This window comes from Pseudopodoces humilis, chromosome 2 (assembly GCF_049639895.1).
Source record: "Pseudopodoces humilis isolate 2021_Gansu_Grassland_sample_001 chromosome 2, ASM4963989v1, whole genome shotgun sequence".
NCBI lineage: Eukaryota > Metazoa > Chordata > Aves > Passeriformes > Paridae > Pseudopodoces > Pseudopodoces humilis.
In genome coordinates this window covers 82,304,474-82,325,061 of record NC_142201.1, presented here as the reverse complement: position 1 = coordinate 82,325,061, position 20,588 = coordinate 82,304,474, and the positions used below count along the sequence as shown (strand labels likewise).

General features: G+C 37.8%; 1 protein-coding gene across 1 annotated transcript in view; it reads left to right on the top strand.

Moving 5' to 3' along the window:
* DLG2 (discs large MAGUK scaffold protein 2) overlaps nt 1–20,588 on the top strand; it is a 991,421-nt gene that overhangs the window by 9,397 nt on the left and 961,436 nt on the right. The window contains exon 3 of the mRNA XM_088051071.1: nt 8,627–8,758. Coding sequence (XP_087907197.1) covers nt 8,627–8,758 — 132 coding nt within the window. The remainder of the gene's footprint in view (nt 1–8,626; nt 8,759–20,588) is intronic.

Sequence of the window (20,588 nt, the reverse complement as noted above, 5' to 3'; positions counted from 1 at the left end):
AGGAATGTAGCTTGGTTTTTAGGATGTTTTCTGATAAACAGAAATGCTGGAGTAAAGTTTGTGAGTTTATGCTGAGCCAGTTCCTGATCTTTATATAATTATTTTATTCCTTGTGTAAGTACAGTTAGTCAAGTTTAAAGGGTTATATTTAAAACTAAAAAATGTTTGAAGGCGGCATTTTACCAGAACAGACGTGTGGTTATACGTTGTAAAATGAAGTGTGAAGATATAACAAGGTTATAGGGAACTAATCAACACTGATAAATTAAATTTTTCTTAGCTTTCCTTATAGTAAGTTAGACAAAAAGTCTAATTCTTAACAAATTGGCAAAAACAGGAACCCATCACTTCCCTGGTTGGTCGCATGTGTTGTGTTTCATAAAGATGATGGTTTTTCTGTCCAGCTGCATCCACCAGTCAGTGTTCCTATGTCATTACTGGGTGTCCAGCCTGAGTTTATAGGTTGTGTGTTAAGATAAATTTAATTTCAGAAAAGGTAATAAGAGGCTTTGAGAATGTCAAAAGTATATAAAAGTTGCAGAGGCTGGAACTGTGAAAAAGGAGGCTGAGCAGGGAAGGGACATGACAAGTGTAGAAGAGGCTATAAAGGGAATAATTGTGGTTTGCTTTACACATTGACATCTGGAGGACAAGTAGTTGTCCTGATTTATAACAAAAAAAGATTGTTTTTGTATAGTAGGAAAAAAACACTGGATCCTTCAAGCACTGACGTCAGATGGTGAGGGATCTTGTGGATGTTGTAGGAGGTTACCAGTGCAATTAGATGCCATCTGGGTGTAAGTCTGGGTCCTTTTGCACAGCAGGGAGGAAAACTGAAAACCTCATAGGGCTCCTCTAGGCTCTCTGTGTCTGTCTGTTCTGTTTCTCAGAGAATTCAGCTGACACATCATAATACAACTCCTGCCCTTCAAAGCAATCTGACTTGCAGAACATTTAGCCTTCTGTGTTGTACTGTCTGCTCAAATAAATATTCTGGAACCAAGAATCTGCTGAGCAACTTCTGTGGTTCTGTGGCAGCCCTTCCCATGCGCTCTATGGGGCACAGAGACCTGCAGTAACACAACTGCGTGGTAACACTGTTCAGTGCAAAGCTACCTGTCCTTGCTTCATTTTTCCTTGGCATTTTGATACCTGGTTTCCCCTTAATATACCTGGGCATGTAATAAATACTGCCTTGTTCTGAGAAATTTGCTGTTGTACTTGCCTAGCAGTTCTTACAGTTTGTCTGGCCATTTCTTGTCTGCTGGCAGTATCATGGTCTAGCACAATGGAACTGTTCCTAAATTGGTGTTCTGCAGGAAGGCAGTTGTGCAGAGAATTCACCAAGGCTACGGTTAGTTTATGGATGTCTTTGGATTTTAGTTTATGGACGCTTTTTACAGTTAATGGAGAGCAAGGGCAACTTGGAATGCAACCTCAACTTGAAATATCATTCCTTGAAATACTCTCCACTTGCCCAAGATTAATCTCAAAGATTCCTCTCCACAGGCCATGTGTTAGCCTCCTCTGTGTGCCAATCTACTTGTTAAAAGCTGAAATTGCAGAAACAAGCCTGCCTAGTAATCCCTTCCATTAACCCCTTCCTTTTTCTGTCCCCTTGTTTTCCCTAGCAGGACAGAAGATGGGTTTATGTGCCATGCATATCCTGAGGAGCTGTTATTTTTAACCCTTTTGCTTGTTTGTTGTGAGTGCTTGCCACACTGTGTGATTGTCACATACGTCATGCCTTATGCTTCCTCAAGGTTGTATAACCCATATGCTGCATTTTCTGGATAGTTGTTTAAAGTTCTCTTACAGAGATGAAGGGCCCAATATGCTGGGAGCTTTCTGTTTTTTACACATATTCCCTGTCTGCTTTCCCTCTGTGCTGTCTGCTAGATTCATTCATGTCTCATATTGACATTTATATGTAAATATTGTATGATTATAATTTGTCTAATAGTTCTCAAGTCCTTTGAACCATGGGAGTTTACAGCTTGTGTTTTTCTCAACCATCTTACTGTACTGTTTCTTGAATTTCTTTCTAAAATTTAACTGGCTTTCTACTCTTTTCCTCTGTGGGTACTCAGTATTGTGTATTAGCAGGATTTATTCCTTTGTGTTTGCTGTTCTGTGTGAAGATCAGGGAAGGTAAATGAGTTACTGATAGTTTTGACTTGGATCAGTCCCGAGGCAGGTTGCCTGGAAATTTCTTACTGCATTCCCTCCTGCTGATCTGTAACAACTCATTTTAATTTTTTGAGATACCATACCAGAGAATCAAATCAAGGTATCTTTAAATATTGGAGGCAGGGAACAGTGTTTGCTCCTCTGTCTCATTTCATCATCTAAATGAAGGTGTGAACTCTCCAAAATTAAAGTAGTTTTTGACATCCTTTTCTTTTAAAGTTATCGAAGATCACCAAGAACACTTCCTTGCTCTCTTTTCTGGTGCTCTGGTTCCATTTCTCACTTCTGTTTTGGCTCCTGTGTTTTTTCTCCACCATTCTTCATGCCTTTTCCTGCTTCAATGCCCTACATTTTCCCAATTCTGGTTCTCAAAAACCTGTAAAGTGTCTCCTGAAATGTGTTGGCATTTTCTACTTTTAAAATTCACCTCTACAACAGCCTTCACAAGTCAGAAGATAATTGAAATCCCTTTTAGGAAAAGGCAGATTAAAAAAAAAAAAAAAAAAAAAAAAAGGTAGAAATTGAAATGAAAACACACCTTCATCTTATCAATTCAGTTAGGGCTAGATCTCAACTAATGTTAAACATCTCTCACCAATGAAACCTTATTTTTCATCTAAGTTAACATTTTCCCACCCTGTTGCACCCCAAAAATATTTTCATTCACAAACTCTGATGCCAGTGTGAGGGAAAAAATGTAAATGTGTTTCTAAACTTAGCAAGAGGCTGTGGTAGACTTGGTTCCCTTGAGAGGCAGTGGCTGTCTGATATTCCCTTGTGCTGGTGCAGAGCACTGCTAACCAGCTGACTGATTTCTTCCAAGTGCAAGGCAGAACTTGCTGGGTTTGGAATCATATTTTCATTTTTTTCTCTCCATCTTCTGAGCCAGCTTGCTTCATGGCAGGAGTTGAATGACAGGATCATACTCCCAAGGAAAACAGCAGCAGCTCTCAGCAGACTGGGGGTGTTCAACAAAAATTTGAGTGCAAAATCAGTGACTGGTCCCTGCCAGTTACATATATGGGTCCACAAGAGTTCAGCCTATGACTTTACTGTGGCCAGAAGGAGCTCTGATGGTTTGAAAATAGTAATATAGTCATATGTATGCCCTTAGTAGCATCTGCTTGAGTTATGTGGTGCTTCCATTATCTGCTCCTTTGGTTTGAGCCATCATCATTCAACAAACCCTGGACTGAAAATGGAGCTGCTTGGAGACTGGTTTTTGAATAACTTTTATCTTTTTCATGTAGTTTCAATTCATCCTGTTAGTCAACTTTTCCTTATTAGTTATTAAATTGAATTTTATAGACCTAAATTATCTTCAGGTGTAATGTATTTAGTTCATCTGAAGGATAAATGGTGTGCATAAATACCTGAGAGGCAATTAAGAAACTTATTTCTGGGGACCCTCCTATGGTGTGGTATGTGACGTGCCATGTGCAGGCATGTCTGTGTCATCCTCAGTCCTATATGAAGACACAAAAAATTTTAAATCAACTCCACTGGTCACTCCAGCAGAGCTGCAGATGCTTCAGCTCTGCCAGGACTCTACTTTAAGTGCTGCAGTGAGTATAGCATCTCCTTGCCTATATGGAGTTTCAAAGTGATTCTAAAAATGTGCTTGCAAAACATGAGAGCATAGAAAACAAATCAGCAGAGAAAGGGAATCCTTCTGCTTCAAGGTACTGGTTAGTATTCCAAGTGGCATCCAGGTTTCAGATATGGACGCTGAGAAGTATATAGAATTGATTTTTACATTGTTTAGCAAAGTAGATGATACAATTATTGCAGTATTAATTTAAGTATGCATCATTATCAAATTTAGTCTTTCATATGTGTGGCTTACCTTTTAAGAGCAATGCTTTAAGAAACAATTTATTGGTGAGAATTTAATTTCTCCTGATATATAGCGCATCTTGCTCTTAATGTGCTTAGTTGTATGGCTTCATTTCTTTTAGACAGGATCCCTAGGAAACTTTTTGTCTGTAAGATATACTGAAGTTACATTTTGTTAAAATATAACTTGGGTTTTCTATATTTTCTGTATGATTTTTGTATGTTTCATCAGATGTATAAGCATTGCCCCAGTAGATTATTTTACTCTTTGTCATACATGTGTACTTATTGAACTTTAAAAATCAATATTACAGAAAAGTCTATGCAGTGGGGGTTCTATAATGTGTGGCTGTAGTGATCTCATCTAGAACAATAACCCGGGGGAAAGGATTTGCCTCTTCTTTGAGGCATCTCTTACATAGATGAATACATTAAGCAGAGATTCATTCTGCAGAAGGAAAATTGAGTAAGTCCTTGTATGAAAACTTTGGATTGAGAGAGGAAGGAGTTTTCTGAGGGAGTCCAGTAAACAAAGTTACAGCTCTGTAGTTTTGTGTCAACATTACATACCTCTGATTTGCTGTATTGTAGCAATTACCCATTCCCTGACCAGTAACATAAACTGCAAACATTCCTGAACTGCTTAAAAAAATTGTGGAGTCATAAAGCAGTAAAATTTACAGAATTGTGAGTTAGTTTGGGTTAACAGATAACTTCTTGTACAAGATCCTGTAGGATTGTAAAAGCTATTTTACTCCTTAAGATTTTTTTCTTACAATTGTATTAAGATGTTTTGAGTATGATTTATTTAAACAAAACAATAATGCTTTTACCGACTGTAAGAATATAAGTGTGTTTTGTAGGACTGTATCTTCTGAATGGTTCTTGTAAAAGTCATCTTTCAAAGCCAATAGGATCAATTTAAACATAGTGTCATAAAATACAAAGAAGCAGTGAAAAAAATTAGACCTATGTCCAGCAGGCCTCATGGGACACAGCTGATGCTGACTTTTCAGTGGTCTTTTGTTCACAGACAAAGGACCTACTCAGGATCCACACAGAAGCCACCTCTTGGGATATTAAATTGTGTGTTCAGTGGATTTGTTGTCTTGCTTGAATTTGGTTTTGGTATCAGTACTGGAGAATAGTGACACCATAGAACAAAGAGTTTTTTGGTTGCATTTCTAATATAACCTGTAAGGTACAGGACTTATTTTGGCTGCTATAAATTAACTGTGTGCTTTATTGAATACTGTCATGCTTACAGTCCCTCTTGAAAGCCACCAATCCCTCATTCTTCTTGATGAAAATAATGTGTGGGAATTCAGGTTCAGAAACTTCTGCTTAACTGAGTGACAGGGAATATGGTTCTTATTTGGCTGTTGTGCTGCAGACCAGGCAGTCCATTCTTGCACTTAAGCTTTGTAGCTGAAAAAGAAAAAATACTGGATGTCTTCATATGTTTTGAGTAACACTGGGTGTTGACAATGTTTATTATTTTGGGGAGAGTACTGAGCATTCCTTCAGCTGTGCCATTTTATTACATTATTTCCTATTGCTCTGTGTTGTGGAGGGGTAGGCATGTGCTGTGCTGGTGTTGAATAGGATTGTGCCTTGGCATGCTAAATACTGTCAAATCCATCTGAAGATCTAGTTCTGAGTAATTTATAACCAGGAGAGTTCATCAAGAAGGGGGAAAATTCTTTTTTGAAAGCCTAATCTGGTGACAAATTGACTGGAGATTCAAGTAGTCTCCATAAATCCCTTGGCTTTTCGAGAGTGCTCCAGTAGTAGTGGTTGCACAGCCCTTCTCCCTGACATGCTAAAATACTCAGGATGCCTGGGCATCCTGATTGAATCACCCAGCACATGTCAGCCATCACTGGTTATTTGGAAAACTAGGTACACTGCTGCCAAGTGAGATTGTGCAGGAAAAGAATGCAGCTCCATGCTGGAGCTTAGGGATGGTGTAAAAATTAATGTATCCTATTAAAGCTAGAAAGGAAAATTAGGCAGGGAGATCACTAGTTGATGTGGGATTTAGATGTAGCACTAGAACTGTGCTCTGTTGCTGGTTGTTCAGTTTGTAGGACTCTTCTGGGGTGAACAAAAAGTAGACTTTTTGCATCTTCATGAATTAAAAAATAGTATTTCAAGTGAAAATAAAAACTGCTCATATCCCCAAAGGATGCTACCTTTGTAGCATTGCACTTTTAAAAATATGAACTGTACACTTTAGGAAAGGAATGATTAATGAAGGAGGGAATGCTTCCCTAAGTCACTAAGAAAGAGGGAGTGGTATCTGTGGTGTGGAAGAGGCATTTGCATCCTATTTTCCTAATTTCTCAGTCTGCTCTTAAAATGTGTCCTCAGTACTGGATGCTTTGCAGTGGTTTTCCACCACTCCACGGCTTCACTTTAATATAAGTAACCATAGATTCATTACATATGCATGTCTGTACTTGAGAGAAGGTAAATTACTGATTCTGATCCATGCTTTAAGTTACGGGCTAATTATTTTATTGGGGGTGGCCAGAATATTCAGTGTACCCATGAAGGTACAGGTGTCCCAGGTGGGTCAGGCACAGTCATGAAGTCAGTGAAAGGCAAATTTGGTTTTAAAGGTAAAATTTAAAAGGTAAAAGTGAGGTTTTAAGGGCAAAAGAAGCTGAGCTCACATGCAGAAGTAGCTCTTTGTACCCAGCCATATCCCGCATTGATCCAGAGCTTTGTTTCAAGGCTGTGCTTTTGGTTTGGATGATTTGATGGAAGCCCAGCACAAGGTATTGTGATGTGGCCTTAAAAGAGCTGATCTCTCTCTCACTGCGTGGGTTATAAGTGGTCCTAAGTGCAATTGCTTCATCTTTACCTGCCCCAAGGACAGCTATCATAGATAGCTATCATAGAAAGAGTTCCTCCTGGAGACCCCCTCAAGGTGGGATCAAAGCAGAGAATTGTGAGCTGCTCCATTATAATGTGTAGACTGCTGTAAGGTGTTCCCTAATCTTCCTATCTATGTGATAAGTACATGAATTTTCACTCAATGATCTTGGAGGTATTTTACCACCTTAATGATTCTATGATACTATATATTTATATATATGTCTGTGCACATATCCTTTTCTTTCATTATGTTTTTCATTTCTCTGATTAAAATGCTTGTGACCAGCTAGAATTTCTATGAGGAGAAAGAAGAAGCATTGCATCTTTTTAAACTTTAATGATTGATAAAATTTTTCCCTTTTTAAATTTGAGAATGTAATCAGGTTACAGAATACAAGTCATGTTTCTGCCTCAATGTGAGCTCCTCTGGTTGTTACATCCCAAGGCCTTTATTACATGGAGTCATCAAGACCCTGAACAAAGACAGTCAATCTTTATATAGTGAAAAAACAACTTTCTTTTAGTTATTTAGTAAAAATAATAATTCTAAAAGCAATCATTTTGCCTTTCCAAGCATTTTACACTATTTTGTTGTGTTTATTCTAACCAGAGGAATACGATCCTCTCCTAGCAGTGAAACTTCCATTGAACTCTAATGGAGGAAATCTAGATCGAGGCACTTTCTTTTAATTATTAATTTAGTTTTTTTAGTGTTTGTGAATCTTACTGAAAACTTGGTGGCAATACAATTACAAAAGCATGTGCAGATATCTCAGTGTCATATACATGTTTGTGTACATTTCTGGAATCTGTTTGGGAGGGGGAGAAGGACAGATGAAGTCTGATTCTCCATGTTCCTCTATTTTCTTCTCTGTAAGATGGCGAAGTTTGGATTTCATGCAATTTTACATGTCACTCATGCTCTTGGCAAGTGACTACACAAAGATAATAGCAGCCGGAGAAACAGAGCTTTGCTCCTCTGGGCTCTTACAGAGAGGCTGGATTGCTCTCTTTGAGCCAGCGCATGGATGAAAGTCTGCTATCAAAGCCTCATTTACCAAAGAGGTAGATAGCAATTTTATGTATTGAGGGAGTAGAAAAAACCAGCCTCACTCTTGGACACCTGCCTTTCAGATACGCATGTCAGTCACAAAACAGAGAACTGAGTGCTGCAGATGCAAAGCAAACACTTTCATGTCTTCTCTGAATATGCTTTAAGGACAGTTTTCCTGCATGGGTATCTGTAATGGTTATTGTCTATAATTTTGTAGCTTCTGCAAGTTGTAATTTGGTCCAGGCCCCATAGCATCCAGATGGTTTTGAATAAATGGAAGTTGAGCACTTGTTATAGATGCTATTCCAAAGATAATTTTGCCATTAGCATTTGTGGTGTTGCATATGTTGTTCATGACGTACAGCTAATGACATAAAGCAATAACATCACCATCCCTGGAAGTGTTCTAAAGGCATGTGGATGTGGCACTTGGGGACATGGTTTGCTGGGGAACACAGTGGTGCTGCTTTAATAGTTGGACTCGATGATCTTGTAGATCTTTTCCATCCATAGTGATTTTATGATTCTATAAACATTTGCTGTAAATGTTCCTTATATGTGTGAACAGTGCCTCTCAAAATGTGTAGTTAGCATTTGAGTGTTTAGATACTTTCCAGAGCCAATAAAGACATTGTTTTGCTTGGGTTTTTGTATTTTTTTTAGATACTGACCGAGCTTTAGTGCTGCTGGAGGAATATTGCAAAAAACTACGGAAGCCAGAAGAGCAACAATTGAAAAAAGCCATCAGAAAGGTGATGGGCATCTTTAAGAGCAGCTTGTTCCAGGCACTTCTAGGTAGGTACTAATGTCTAATACTAGGTGCACTCTCTTGGAGGTCAGAGCTAGGTTAGACCTAGTAACTTTCTTATTAGTCACTATTTATTTTGTATATATGGTGAAAAGTGTGTTGAGGTGATCCTTACAGGCTCTCTGAGCAGAAACTCATTGTTCTGATATTTCAAAGGTATTTTCTTACTTTCAGAGAAAGAAAAGTAACACAGACCTAACAGAAGTTAAGGTATTGAATAGTTACTCCTAAACCTTGCTACTTTGCTTTATTTAATGCAAGATACTGAGTCAGAGTAGGATATAACTGTTTATGCAAAGCTGAAGATTAAGCCATCTCCACAGGTAAATGGCCAAAGTTTGCTTGATTTCACTGGCACCAAGTAGCATTGAAAATCTTTGTGTCTTTTGAATTATGTTTCTGTGAAAAGTGAGAAACTAAGCGAGAAACAGAGAAACTAAAAAATGAGCTAAGAAAATTGCTCCAGGACACAGTTTGGCAGAATGTTCCCATTCATGTGATGTTGCAGTGTTGAAATAGATGTGCTGGCATATCACTCAGTCTTTCTTCCACTTACTTGAAGATCCCCATTTCATCTTGTAAGTGATGTTAAAATCAAGGGCTTGTTGTTTTGGAGCTTTATATAAAGCAGCCTCCATAAGTTGTTATATATGATGTTTTCAAGGTCATGAACATACCTGTTTGCCTTGGCATTCTTGTTGTTCCTTGTTCTGTGCCCGAGCTGCCAGTTATGGGAAGTGGTGACTGTGACTGTGCATGTCCCTTGCTCTACCTCCCTCTGCCCTTTTGCTCACATTGCATGGCCGTTCCTTCACACACATCTATATTTTGTGAAGAACTTGCCTCAAGGGTGCATTTCTTAATGCAAATCATATTTGTGGAAGCACACATGCCTTCAACTTATGGCTGTTTGAAGCCAGAGTATCAGCTGTGCTCCTTGCAGAGCACAGTCAGGACCAGTTATGGAAAAATTTTGATTAATGTCATAAAAGTGGAAGCACATTAATAATGCATTAATACTGTGAAGACAATGGAGGTCTGGAACTAGTTTCAGGAATTTCTGTAGCGTTCGTGGAAAATATGTATTGCCAGTCTCTAACATTTCCTGCAAATGGAATTGATTAATGTTAATGCTATTTCACTTATAACTTTAATTAACTTATTTAAAGCGATTAGCTTTATTTTATAAACTCTACATAACTTTAATGCTCTGTATGCTTTTAAAAAGGAAATAGATTAATAATGGAATTGAATTTACCAAATAGTTGTAAATAGATTTAAAAAAAAAAAAGCTTGGACCTTTCCATATTGTTTTTATGAAGGTGACTATGGATATAGAAATGTATACTAAAGAAATATACCAGTCACAGAAGTGACATTAGCTGTACATTTACTTCTGCACTACTTGGAAGTAATTAGAATACTTCAGAGTATTCTAACAACATGTGTGCTTTGTGTGTGGCTACGCTACAAGATCTGCTGATGTATTACACATGTTAGAAATGAAAAAGTGATTGTAGCTACATTAAAGTTGAACCCAAAGAAGAACTTGCATCCTTTGATTGCTGCAATAACAGGTTGAGGAGTATGGTGTTACAGAAGTTGGCATTTTAATCTGTGGGCCTTTAGATGTCTTTTCTTTCTTCTTAAATGCTTCCTTTTATAGAAGAGATTTGGGAATTGTGAGACATGTTCAAAGTCTTTCATTATTACATTTGCTTTGTTATTTGGTTGGTCTAGATTCTGGAACAATACTGAAGAGAGATCTCCCTTCTGTGAGAGGAGACATCCTACACATTTTAAATGTGGTAGATGATATTACACAATCAATAATGAGATTCTTGCATAATTAGTATTTAAAAAGACCCTCACTTCCGTAACATCTGTTTTAGCTTCATGGCGTAATTTCTCTATTCACCTATAAATCAGACCACCACACAAAGGAATACCTAATGCAGAGCTTCTGGTCTCTTTTTAAGTGCTGTACTGCTTATGTTCCTTTGTCTTTTATATTTACAGACTGTCTAATGGTCTTGAAAGTGTCCATTTTTCTGTGCCTGATTTTAATGAGTCTTAATTTCCAGAGTCTGAGTTCATTGCTTTCCAAAACTCTCTCATTTATAGCTGTCAAATATTGGTTTTATCCAGAATGATTGACCTCTCCAATATTTAGGCTGTAACTACTAGTGAAAAATGTGGTTTTTGTACACAGTCTTTAACCTGGATGCAGAGATACACATTCTTACCAGGAATAAAGTTTACATAGCTTTTTTATTTTATGTGCCAAATTCAGTTTTTGTAGGTTCCAGAGCTTCAGTGGAATTTAGTTCCTTTACAAATAAATTAATCCATTGTAACCATTTCTGTCCTTTAAGTGTGGGTTCAATTCTTATTAACTTCCAAAAGGCTTTAAAAATCTGTAGGGTGTCTTAAATTGAGTATAACAAGAACAGATAAAGAAAAATAATAACCGAGTCACTTTTCAAACCTATTGCTGTCTAGTTCCTTTTATTCTCAAATTTATGCTTGTGTGATTATGCTGATTTGATTCAGTTATCTTTGAACTTAGCTCCTCAATGTGTGTGTGTGTGACTATTTTTATCTTCAATGTGTTTCATAAATATTAAATGTGGACTACTGAAGTGGAGTAACATGAGAGAAAGGAAAATTCAATATTTTTCTTCCATATATTCTACACATGCAAGAAGCCACTACAATCACGTAAGGAAAAGTTCTGTAAGTGATTTACAGGAAGATTATTAAAGGATCATCCTTTTACATATTAATTCTGGTTCAAAAGCATTCCCTTCTTCCTTGGGGCTGTTCTTGTTGCAGGACTTCTTGCTACAGTAGCTGTGCTCAGTGACAGCTGAGTTAGTTGCTAAGAGGCACATTTTCAAAGTGACATGTGGAACTGCAGTCTCTGGAGTCCCACTTACACTCCAGTGGCCCAAACACAATGCTTTGAAAATCCAGCCTTAAGAGGAGGGAGAAGGAGCAACTCTTCAGAAGGAGCATGCAAGGAGAAGAACATGAATTTAGATATTGACATTACTCTTAAGTTAATTCTAGATTTCTTTCACCAGAAGGATTTTACCTATTCTTCTATGGGCAGTGAGGAGTTATGCTGTTTTTAGGACCTTGTAAGGCTTTTTTTCTTTTTGTAGGGTCGTCTTTCACTAGCTGATATTAAAATCACAAGGTTCTCTTAAATTGTAGCACATGTGCTGATGAGAACATTTTTAAAACCCTGCATGGAAGAGGAAATGAAACCTCCAGAAATCCAAATGTCTCATTTGTTGGGATTGTCTCATAATGGGGCATCTTGGAGACATCATGCTGAGATAAAAAAGGGAAATCATGAAAGAGAGTAATAATAGTCATCTGGATGTGTCAAAGCAACCAAAAATTTTTTTTCCAGTTCTGTTCTTTAGGAAACTTCATAAATTTTAATAATGCAGTACATAGTTAAGTAGAATTTATTTTGAGAAACCTCTGCTATATATTTGTCTAGCCTTCATTTCATTAAGAAAAGTGCATGATTCCACAGCTTAAAGGGTGGTTCTCTGAAATGAGAATGGATAAAAGAGGTTTATATCAGGGTTGTTTGGGTGTTTTTGTAGATACATCTCTATAAAACATCATTTTGTTTCTAGTAGGAATTAAAGTGCCACAAATAACTGTAATCATCTTATGCAGTATTAGGTAAAAACTAATCTCTATAGGTTTTTCTAAAATTCGGATAAACCCAATCTGCAATTGGTGACGTATTTCCTGAGGGCTTTGAAACCATGTCTTATGTTTTTTTCTCATGCTTGCGTAACTTTGCCTGAGTTTTAAAATACCATATTTCCAATTAAAATCTGCATCACTATTTTTTTTTGTCCCTAAGTGGTATTGTACCATTTTTGCAGAATAATGTGGATGTTCTAAAACTGCTCTGAAAAATTGCTGTAGTAAACATTACTGTTATAGAATTTACTCACAATCTGTGTCACAGCCTGCACTTAGAGACTTAGGGTACAATGTTACATTTCCAGTAGGCTGGTTTTTTTAAACTCTTCCTCATCCAGCTCACTTTCAAATAAACCTTGTTGTAAAAATCCATTTTAAAAGAGTGATTGTGCCTTTTAAATCAAGTCAAAAAGGAAGTCAGATGATTTTTCTGAGATCACATATTACTCTTCTGTTAAAAGATTGTATAAATGAAGTGGAAGTATAACTCAATAGTGTTCCATTAGTCTCCAAAATTTCAGAGATCTAGTTAAATCTTGTATTCTGCCATGTTATTGGAAGGTACCTAGGACAGATAGGGTACATGAAGAGAACATTTCAGAGATTGAAAGCAAGTTTCCCTTCAATTTAATTATTTTAGGACATATGTATCTATTAAAAATAGCATAGCCTTTGAGAAATGCAATTATTTATTATACCTAGCATGAAGCAAGCCAAGAGCTGTATTTCCTATGGATTTGTCTTAGTTTGACTGACCTCAGTGTCTACAAAGTTGTGAGCTGGGACTGACATTTTTCTTGCCTTTTGGGCCATTGTTAAATTTCTGGATAGTTTAGAAAAAAAAAACTGGAGAGGAACCTATCATAGGAGTAATGATGGAATGTTGGAATATGTCACTGTCATAAAAAGAAAACTCTAAGAATGAAAAATGAGGAAGATTTTGATAGGCATAGCCAGGCATGTCGACTAAGAATAATGATGGAAAATGTCCCCCATGTTATGAAGGCTTTAATGCTGAGAATGATGATACTGTTGACCATATAGGGAGAAGAAGAAAATATAGATTAGTGGGAAGAGAAGGGATTTGTTTAGGCATGTTGTGTTTGAGGAGAAGGTTTTTTAATTAAATTTGAGAATAGAGGGAAGGAGGTAGGTCAGGACTGGGAAACAGATGTATGAAAAGCAGGATGCATGATAAGAAAAACAGACCTGCTTCACAGTCCTGGGCTGGAGATGGGGTCTGTACCAAAGTAGGTGTGAAGAACAAATAAAGATGCCAGAAAATGCAAAATTGGAGTGCTGGTCATACGTGGGTAGTGCTGAGATTTGCACAAAAGGCATAGAAATAATCTATTAAATACTGAAGGTTGTTACTATCTGGTCCTGTGATCTTGTCTTTAAGAAACACTGCTATCATATTTTCAGGTTTTTCTTCACAACCACCAAGACTTCTTTTGTACTTCTTTCTTTGAGCAAACATTTAACATTCATGGCATCAGAGAAAACAAGGCAATGTCCAGTTTTGGAAGGTTCCTGAAAAAGCTACTAGTAGTGAAGAAATCCAAATGGAGAACTTGTTTGACAGTCACCTTACTGAGGTTAGGCAATGGTGACTGTCACTACTAACCATCTTTCTCAGTCCATAGAAAGAAGCATGTTTTGGTACTTAGTGCTGTGTCAGTGTTTCAGGGACCAGAAGGACATGAAATGAATTGCTGTGCTGGGAGACTTTTCAACAGGAAAGCACAACTAGGTGTTACCTATTTATACTTCCCAAGCTTGCTCTCAGTAGATGTTTTTGTCCCAGTCACATTCTTAGTGACTCAACTACGTGCAGTGCTCCTGGATGTAAGGTCACTTGTCTCCTATGTAATTGCTCTCTAGACTTACTTTCAGTGTGCTGTTTTTTGGTCACTGCCAGGCTGTTTCATCCACAGTAACAACACTGAATTCCTCAGGTGTTAATCCAGTGTAACCGAGCCTGTGTCCAGCCCAAGGACATTAAGCAATCTTCTTGTGGAGGGCCTGCATCCACCATTCATGATGTCAAAGAATAAACCCCTGTTGTTTTTGCTTGCCTGAGATCATCTATTGGGGTGATTCTCTCAGAGATTTATATTCAGACCTTCCCTGACTGAGAAATGCAGATTCCTCCATAGCTGTATCTAAAAATATTTAAACCCTCCCTGACTATTAAAAATGTCGAGGAGCAAAAGAAATGTGCAAAACCTCTTCAGTGCTCTGTCACATTTGAGAGATGCTCAAATGACATCTCTGACAATGGGGAAGCCTGTTATTACTTTGCACAGAGTCCTACTTTCCCAAACTGGCATCTTTCTTTGTTGCAGCATAAATTACAGCAGAACTGAAATTGAAATTCAAGGGCAGCTTTTGTTTTGCCTGAAGACAGCTGCAGCTGCTTTTATTCTTGAAGTCCAATTCACTTAGTAAGCAAATTTTGTGCTTTCTCTCAAAAGAGCTAAAGGTAGTGCTCGATCTTTGGGATGGTTTGAAGCTGTGTGATCTTTTTCTTTTATGAGCTTGGGGCTGGATTGCAGCCAGCTGGAGAGACTAACCCCTTGCAGTTCTTCAGTGAAAGTCTGGTCACAAGGAGTGGACTGTTTGTTACAAAAGGGAAAAAGGTGGATCTGTAGTAACTGGTTTCTAGTGGATTTTGGCCCACTGCTGTTTTTGCTTCCAAGGCAGTGCAATTTCTCTTGCATTTTTATAATTTCTCTCAATCTCATACAATTCTTCTCAACCCATGGTGCCTGTGGATACTTTGGAGGAAATAAGGATTCTTTTCTTCTATCAGGTTGCATTGACAGTGGGCTGAGGGTCCAGATTTTGCTGGTGAGAGCTGACAGGTGGATGCACGTGGAGAAAGAAGACAGACAGACATCATGTTGCTATAGAGGGATTGGAGTGAAGATACCCAGAGGTGGGAGTTTGAGTGACAGAGTGGGTCAGGTTGGAATGGACCACTGGAGATCACCTAGTCCAATCTCCCTGCTTAAGCAGGGGTTCCCTAGAGCACGTCACTCAGAATTGTGTTCAGATGGCTCTTGCATATCTCCAGGGGAGGAGACCCACAGCCTCTCTGGGCAACCCTTGTGTTTCACTGACATCTGAAATATTATAGTTTTTCTTAGTTGTGTCTGTGATAGAGGAGCTGAAATATTTCTCAGAATTGCTTTAGTCTTTGGTACTTACTGGATGTTAAGGTGATGTCTTACTGGTTAGAGATGAGGAGCAAAGAGAGCCAGGGCATGGTGCTCTCTGTTCTTGCTGACCAGCCTGGTGATGTGAGTAGCCAGCTTCTTAGTATTAAAGCTGTTTCCCACCTTGAGGGAGGGTGTGTGCAAAGATGTGGGAATCTTGTGTGGTACCCTAAATCAGTTTTTATTTGAAAGACTTTAAATATTAAAAGTTTGTGAATTACCAGGAAAGACCTCAACCCGAAACTGAAGCTCTGCTACCTCTTGCTTTTATGGGAGTGAATGCTGATGAACACTGATAAATAGAAGATCCCAGCCCAGGTCTGTATCTGGATTCTCAGCCTATCTAAGTACAAGAAGAAACCGATTACAGCACTGATACAACCTGGGTAATACATAATCACTTGTAATCCTAATGCAACCCTCTGCTCGTGTTTTGCTGCCTTTTAACCCATGAATGATAACATTTACATCTCAGACAAGGAATTCAGAACCTTTCAGGACTTTTGTGATTTGAAATGCAAAAACTGTGCATTAGAAATAAACCATTTTTGATAGGAGCAATGTGATAAGTGTTGAGGTTGTTGGTTTTCAATATCCAGCAAAGAATAAAAGCTCTGTTTTGTTTCTGTAGGCTTTTTTTAATTTTTTTTATTTTTTTTTTTAAAGTGCAACTTGGCCATATGGATTCTGTATATAATTAGAATTAATAAAATGCAGTTGCAGCAGCTGTTACTGTGTGGCTGCTGTCCCAATATGAAGCTTTTCTTTCTCTTTGCATTAAATAGGGATAGTCCTACATTGTTGGTTTGTGATGAGAACTAGAGACAAATTATTAAGAGATTCATTTAGATAATTTGGTTTTATTTTGAATAATGCAGTTTCCTTTTTCAGAATATAAAAGAACAATGAGATAGATGATTTTCTTTTGGTGTCAGAGAAAGAAAGACTGGATTTATATCTTGCTAATGCAGTTTGTACATCTACTAATAAAATGGAAGAAAATAATCTGGGGCAAGCTGTTCCATCACTAATCCCAATGTTTATTTTTTGTCTCTAAAATAGCAGAGCTGTTCTCCCTTGCTAATGTTTTGGTCTGCAGAGTCATTTTAGGCTAGACTGTGGTGTGACTTTTGTTCAGTGAATATGACTTTAAGAAATTGCATGGTAATTTTGGAATCACAGAAACATTTTAGCCTTGAAGAGTGTTATACCTTGTGTTTCTCAAAGCTGTTAGAAATGAGCTGAGTTTATTGCCTAGTGCCACCACTGTGGATCTTTTGGAATCTCAGTACCCTTTTTACTTAACCCTGTGCTTCCAGTGTGTTGTGGGAGTCAGTGGAAAAATACTGATCAGAATGGTTTAAGTGCAATTGGGATTGAACGCTGAACAGTAAGATGCATCAAAGTAAACTAGTTAATCTTAGATACACATACCTGTGTATATTTGTGAATTTATATATATCTATGTATAAAATGCTTATATGAATGCATATATACATATTGTGGTGGGTAACTGTGGATATTGTATTTATCTCAAACTTCTGCTGTAGGTTGCTCAGGTATTATTCTGTACTTGGGAGCTCTGTTGAGTATTAAAGTGTGTCTTGACAAGAAATGCTGTGGACTGTGTTATTCATTCCCATCGTGCTTTGATTCTGTCATGAGACATTTTCTGTGGTTATTTGTGTTCTGTCACCCTGATCTGCCTCTGAGATAATTATGTGCTCTTTGCGAAGAAGACTGAATTTATGTCTTTAATTTTTTTCTTTCCTGTCTTCATTTTATCATCATAGTTATGTGGCTTTGAATATCTGCTGATATAGCTGATTAAGGCACCATTGCATAAAATCCCAGGCTTTAGAAACACAAAATAGTTTTTATGGAAATTATTATTACATATTGTTACATTCAATTATGTTACTTTGTGTTATGCAGAAAGGATGTAGTGTTTTCAAACAATGTTTAAAGAAGAGAACTAGGTAAGTGATCAGAGGGCAGTGCTATAACTAAGCCAGTTTTGATACTTTATTTAACCTCAAACTTGTTTTCTTCAAAAATCCTGCTTCATTCAGTGTGCAGAAGGGGTAGGACTCGTGTCATGAGCAAGTATTTAATTCATTGCTTTCCTATCATTATTTACTCTGTGAGAGGTGGTACTGAAACCTTGAAAAATAGAAGTAAAAATATCATCTTATTTTTGAGGCCTGATTGGAGACCCGTCTGACCTGATATATCACTACATGCACCACTTCTTGTGTCTGACCACAGCCCCAGCTGCAACAGGGAGTGTCACCGTTCCAGCAAGACTTAGTGTCTCCTTTTGGGTACTTAAAACATGAGTGTTATCTGATGGGTGATCATTTTTGAAAAATACTCTGTATGTGACTTTCTGACCTCAGTGAGACTATCACTAGGAGTCAAGGGTAGGATCTAATTCCCAGGGTGGCATTTAATGCTCTTAAGTTAAAGAACTCTCAAGAAATCTTCTTACTGCTCTCAGCCTTTCAGCTCCTCAGATAAATGGTACAAAGGTTGCTTGGGCAGCTTTCCCAGAGCAGGCCCACTCTGTATACTGAATCAAGTGTCAGAGCAGAGGGAAAATTGATGTGTGACCATTGACCTAAAGTGTGACACTTTCTAACTTTGGGAGTACCTTGGCAACATTATCAGTGTTTTGGAGTTAATTTTTCATAGTGATTTCCTAGACTTTAAGGATAGTAAAGAGAGCTTCTCTTAACAATTTCCATTGTGTGATGGTATTAATAACACACATGTTTTAAAGCAACGTCAAAACTGTTGGACGCTTCCCCATGAGCCTTCGCTGCCTGAGCTTTTAGAGATGCTGTTGCTACTGAAAGTGCTGCTTCCTTTCTCTTAGGTCGGATTTTTATCCCAACAGTTAGATAGTTTAGATGAACTACATGATTTCCACTACAAAACAAATGGAGTATCTTTCCAAGCAGACAGTAATTAGATAGCAAGAGAAATCCAGCCTAATTGCAGTAAGACAGAGGGATAGATACAGGGTTGAAATGTTTAGTGGCTATTTTTTCCCAAAGCTTGCATTTTCTTGAGTTGTTTTTGATCTCCAGTGTTGAACTGAACTGAAACTTCTTTCTTTTTCTTCTTTAACCTCTCAAACCAAAGGGCTGTTCTTTATTTATTCTTGCTACTGTTTCATACCCAGCCTGCCTTTTGAGGATTTAAAAGTAAGTTTTGGTGTGGTAGACTGCAATTCTCATGTTTATTTAGTTGTGTTTAACATGTAGAAATTAATTTATGGTTTACGTTTTGTAAATGCAATGTGGAAGACTATAAATACACTTCAAAAGAAGTATCTTTGAACTCTTATTAAAAGTTGAAGTAGTCTAACTCTTCCTCTAAGTGAAGTATAGAGTGACATCTTGTGGTTACACTGATTTCAAATGCATATATCTGTTGGCATTATTTTATTTTGTCCACAGTAAGCATGGTGTTTTCTGTTTCAAAATGTTCTGGTTTGCTCACCAGAAGTCTATAATGATTTCCATTATGGCTTTTGGGAGATCAGAAAAAACATTGCTATGTGTCAAGACCCTGTAGGTGTAGTGTATCTTTTACTGCATGAAGTTTGTCCCGTGTTCCTGTGAGTTTCTAGTGTTCTGAATTCCAATTCAAGATGTTTTAATGCTCTTCTAGCCATTTACAATTTCTCAAGGAGTTTCAAATAGCCATAATGCCAAGTGGGAGCACAACATCTCTCAGCAACATGTCTTTGTGCCATTTCATTAACTGTCCACAGATTTGCTAAGGTTTCGGTAAAGGTAAATATGTTCTGGAAGCTGGCATGGAGGATTTGTCAATGTGTACATGGCCAAGCCCATTTCAGATCCATACTGCAGTAGTGTATATGTGTGCTTCCTATGGATCAGCCTCCAAAGTGTTGGGTGCAATGCACCACCACCAAACTGTATCCAAATGCCTAGAAGGTGCTCAGACTACAGTTTTGTGCAGTTTATCTAAATGAAATGCAAACTTTTTCAATGCCAGGTGGTGACAGAGAATAATTCTGTGCCAGAAGCTTGAAGAACCTGGGGAAATGTGAGTTTTGCTTTCACTTTTGAGAAGCCCACTGTAGAGATCCAGGAGTAGTGGCCCTGCAAAGGGTTTTGGCTGGGGTCAGCAATGTATTGCCTGGTTCAGTCTCTCAAATCAGCGAGACAAAGGTTTTTTCCCATTCCTCCACATTAAAGAGGAGAAAGATGGTGATAATCTGCTAGGTCAAGTTTTAACTATATAAAATGTTGATTAATGTTGCCATGGAGCCCACCTGGCAGATTGAATACCTGATTGTAAAATTAACTGTTCAATAAAAGACACTTGACCTTTCTAAGATATAAATTCTATTTAGGAGAACAGATTCATTAATGCATCTTAAATGAAAAGTCCCTCTAGCACTGCTCCATGGCACATCACTCGTAATGTATGGCTCCAGGTCTGTTGTCAAGTCTTTTGACATGAGAGGCTGGATTCAGGAAAGGATTCTGTGTTTGTGAAACACAGGTTTTTGTTGGAGGTACTTTGGTCATGTGAGGATGCCAGCACTGATTGATGTGATATGCTGGCAATGTTAAGGATTTTCAGCTTTGTGGTAAAGCACACAAGGAACATAAAATCCAAGAAGCCCAGCTCAATGATCCTAAAAGAGCCATCTGGTGACCTCATTTATTAATTTGATGAAAAAACAAAGATGTGATATTTTCAATTAAGATGAATGTTTGGCTGCCCTGCCAGAATTGGTTTTGGTGGATAAGTAAATACAAGTTAAGCTGTTAATATAATCCTAATACTGAAACTGGAAGCGCTTATGTAGACTGGGTGT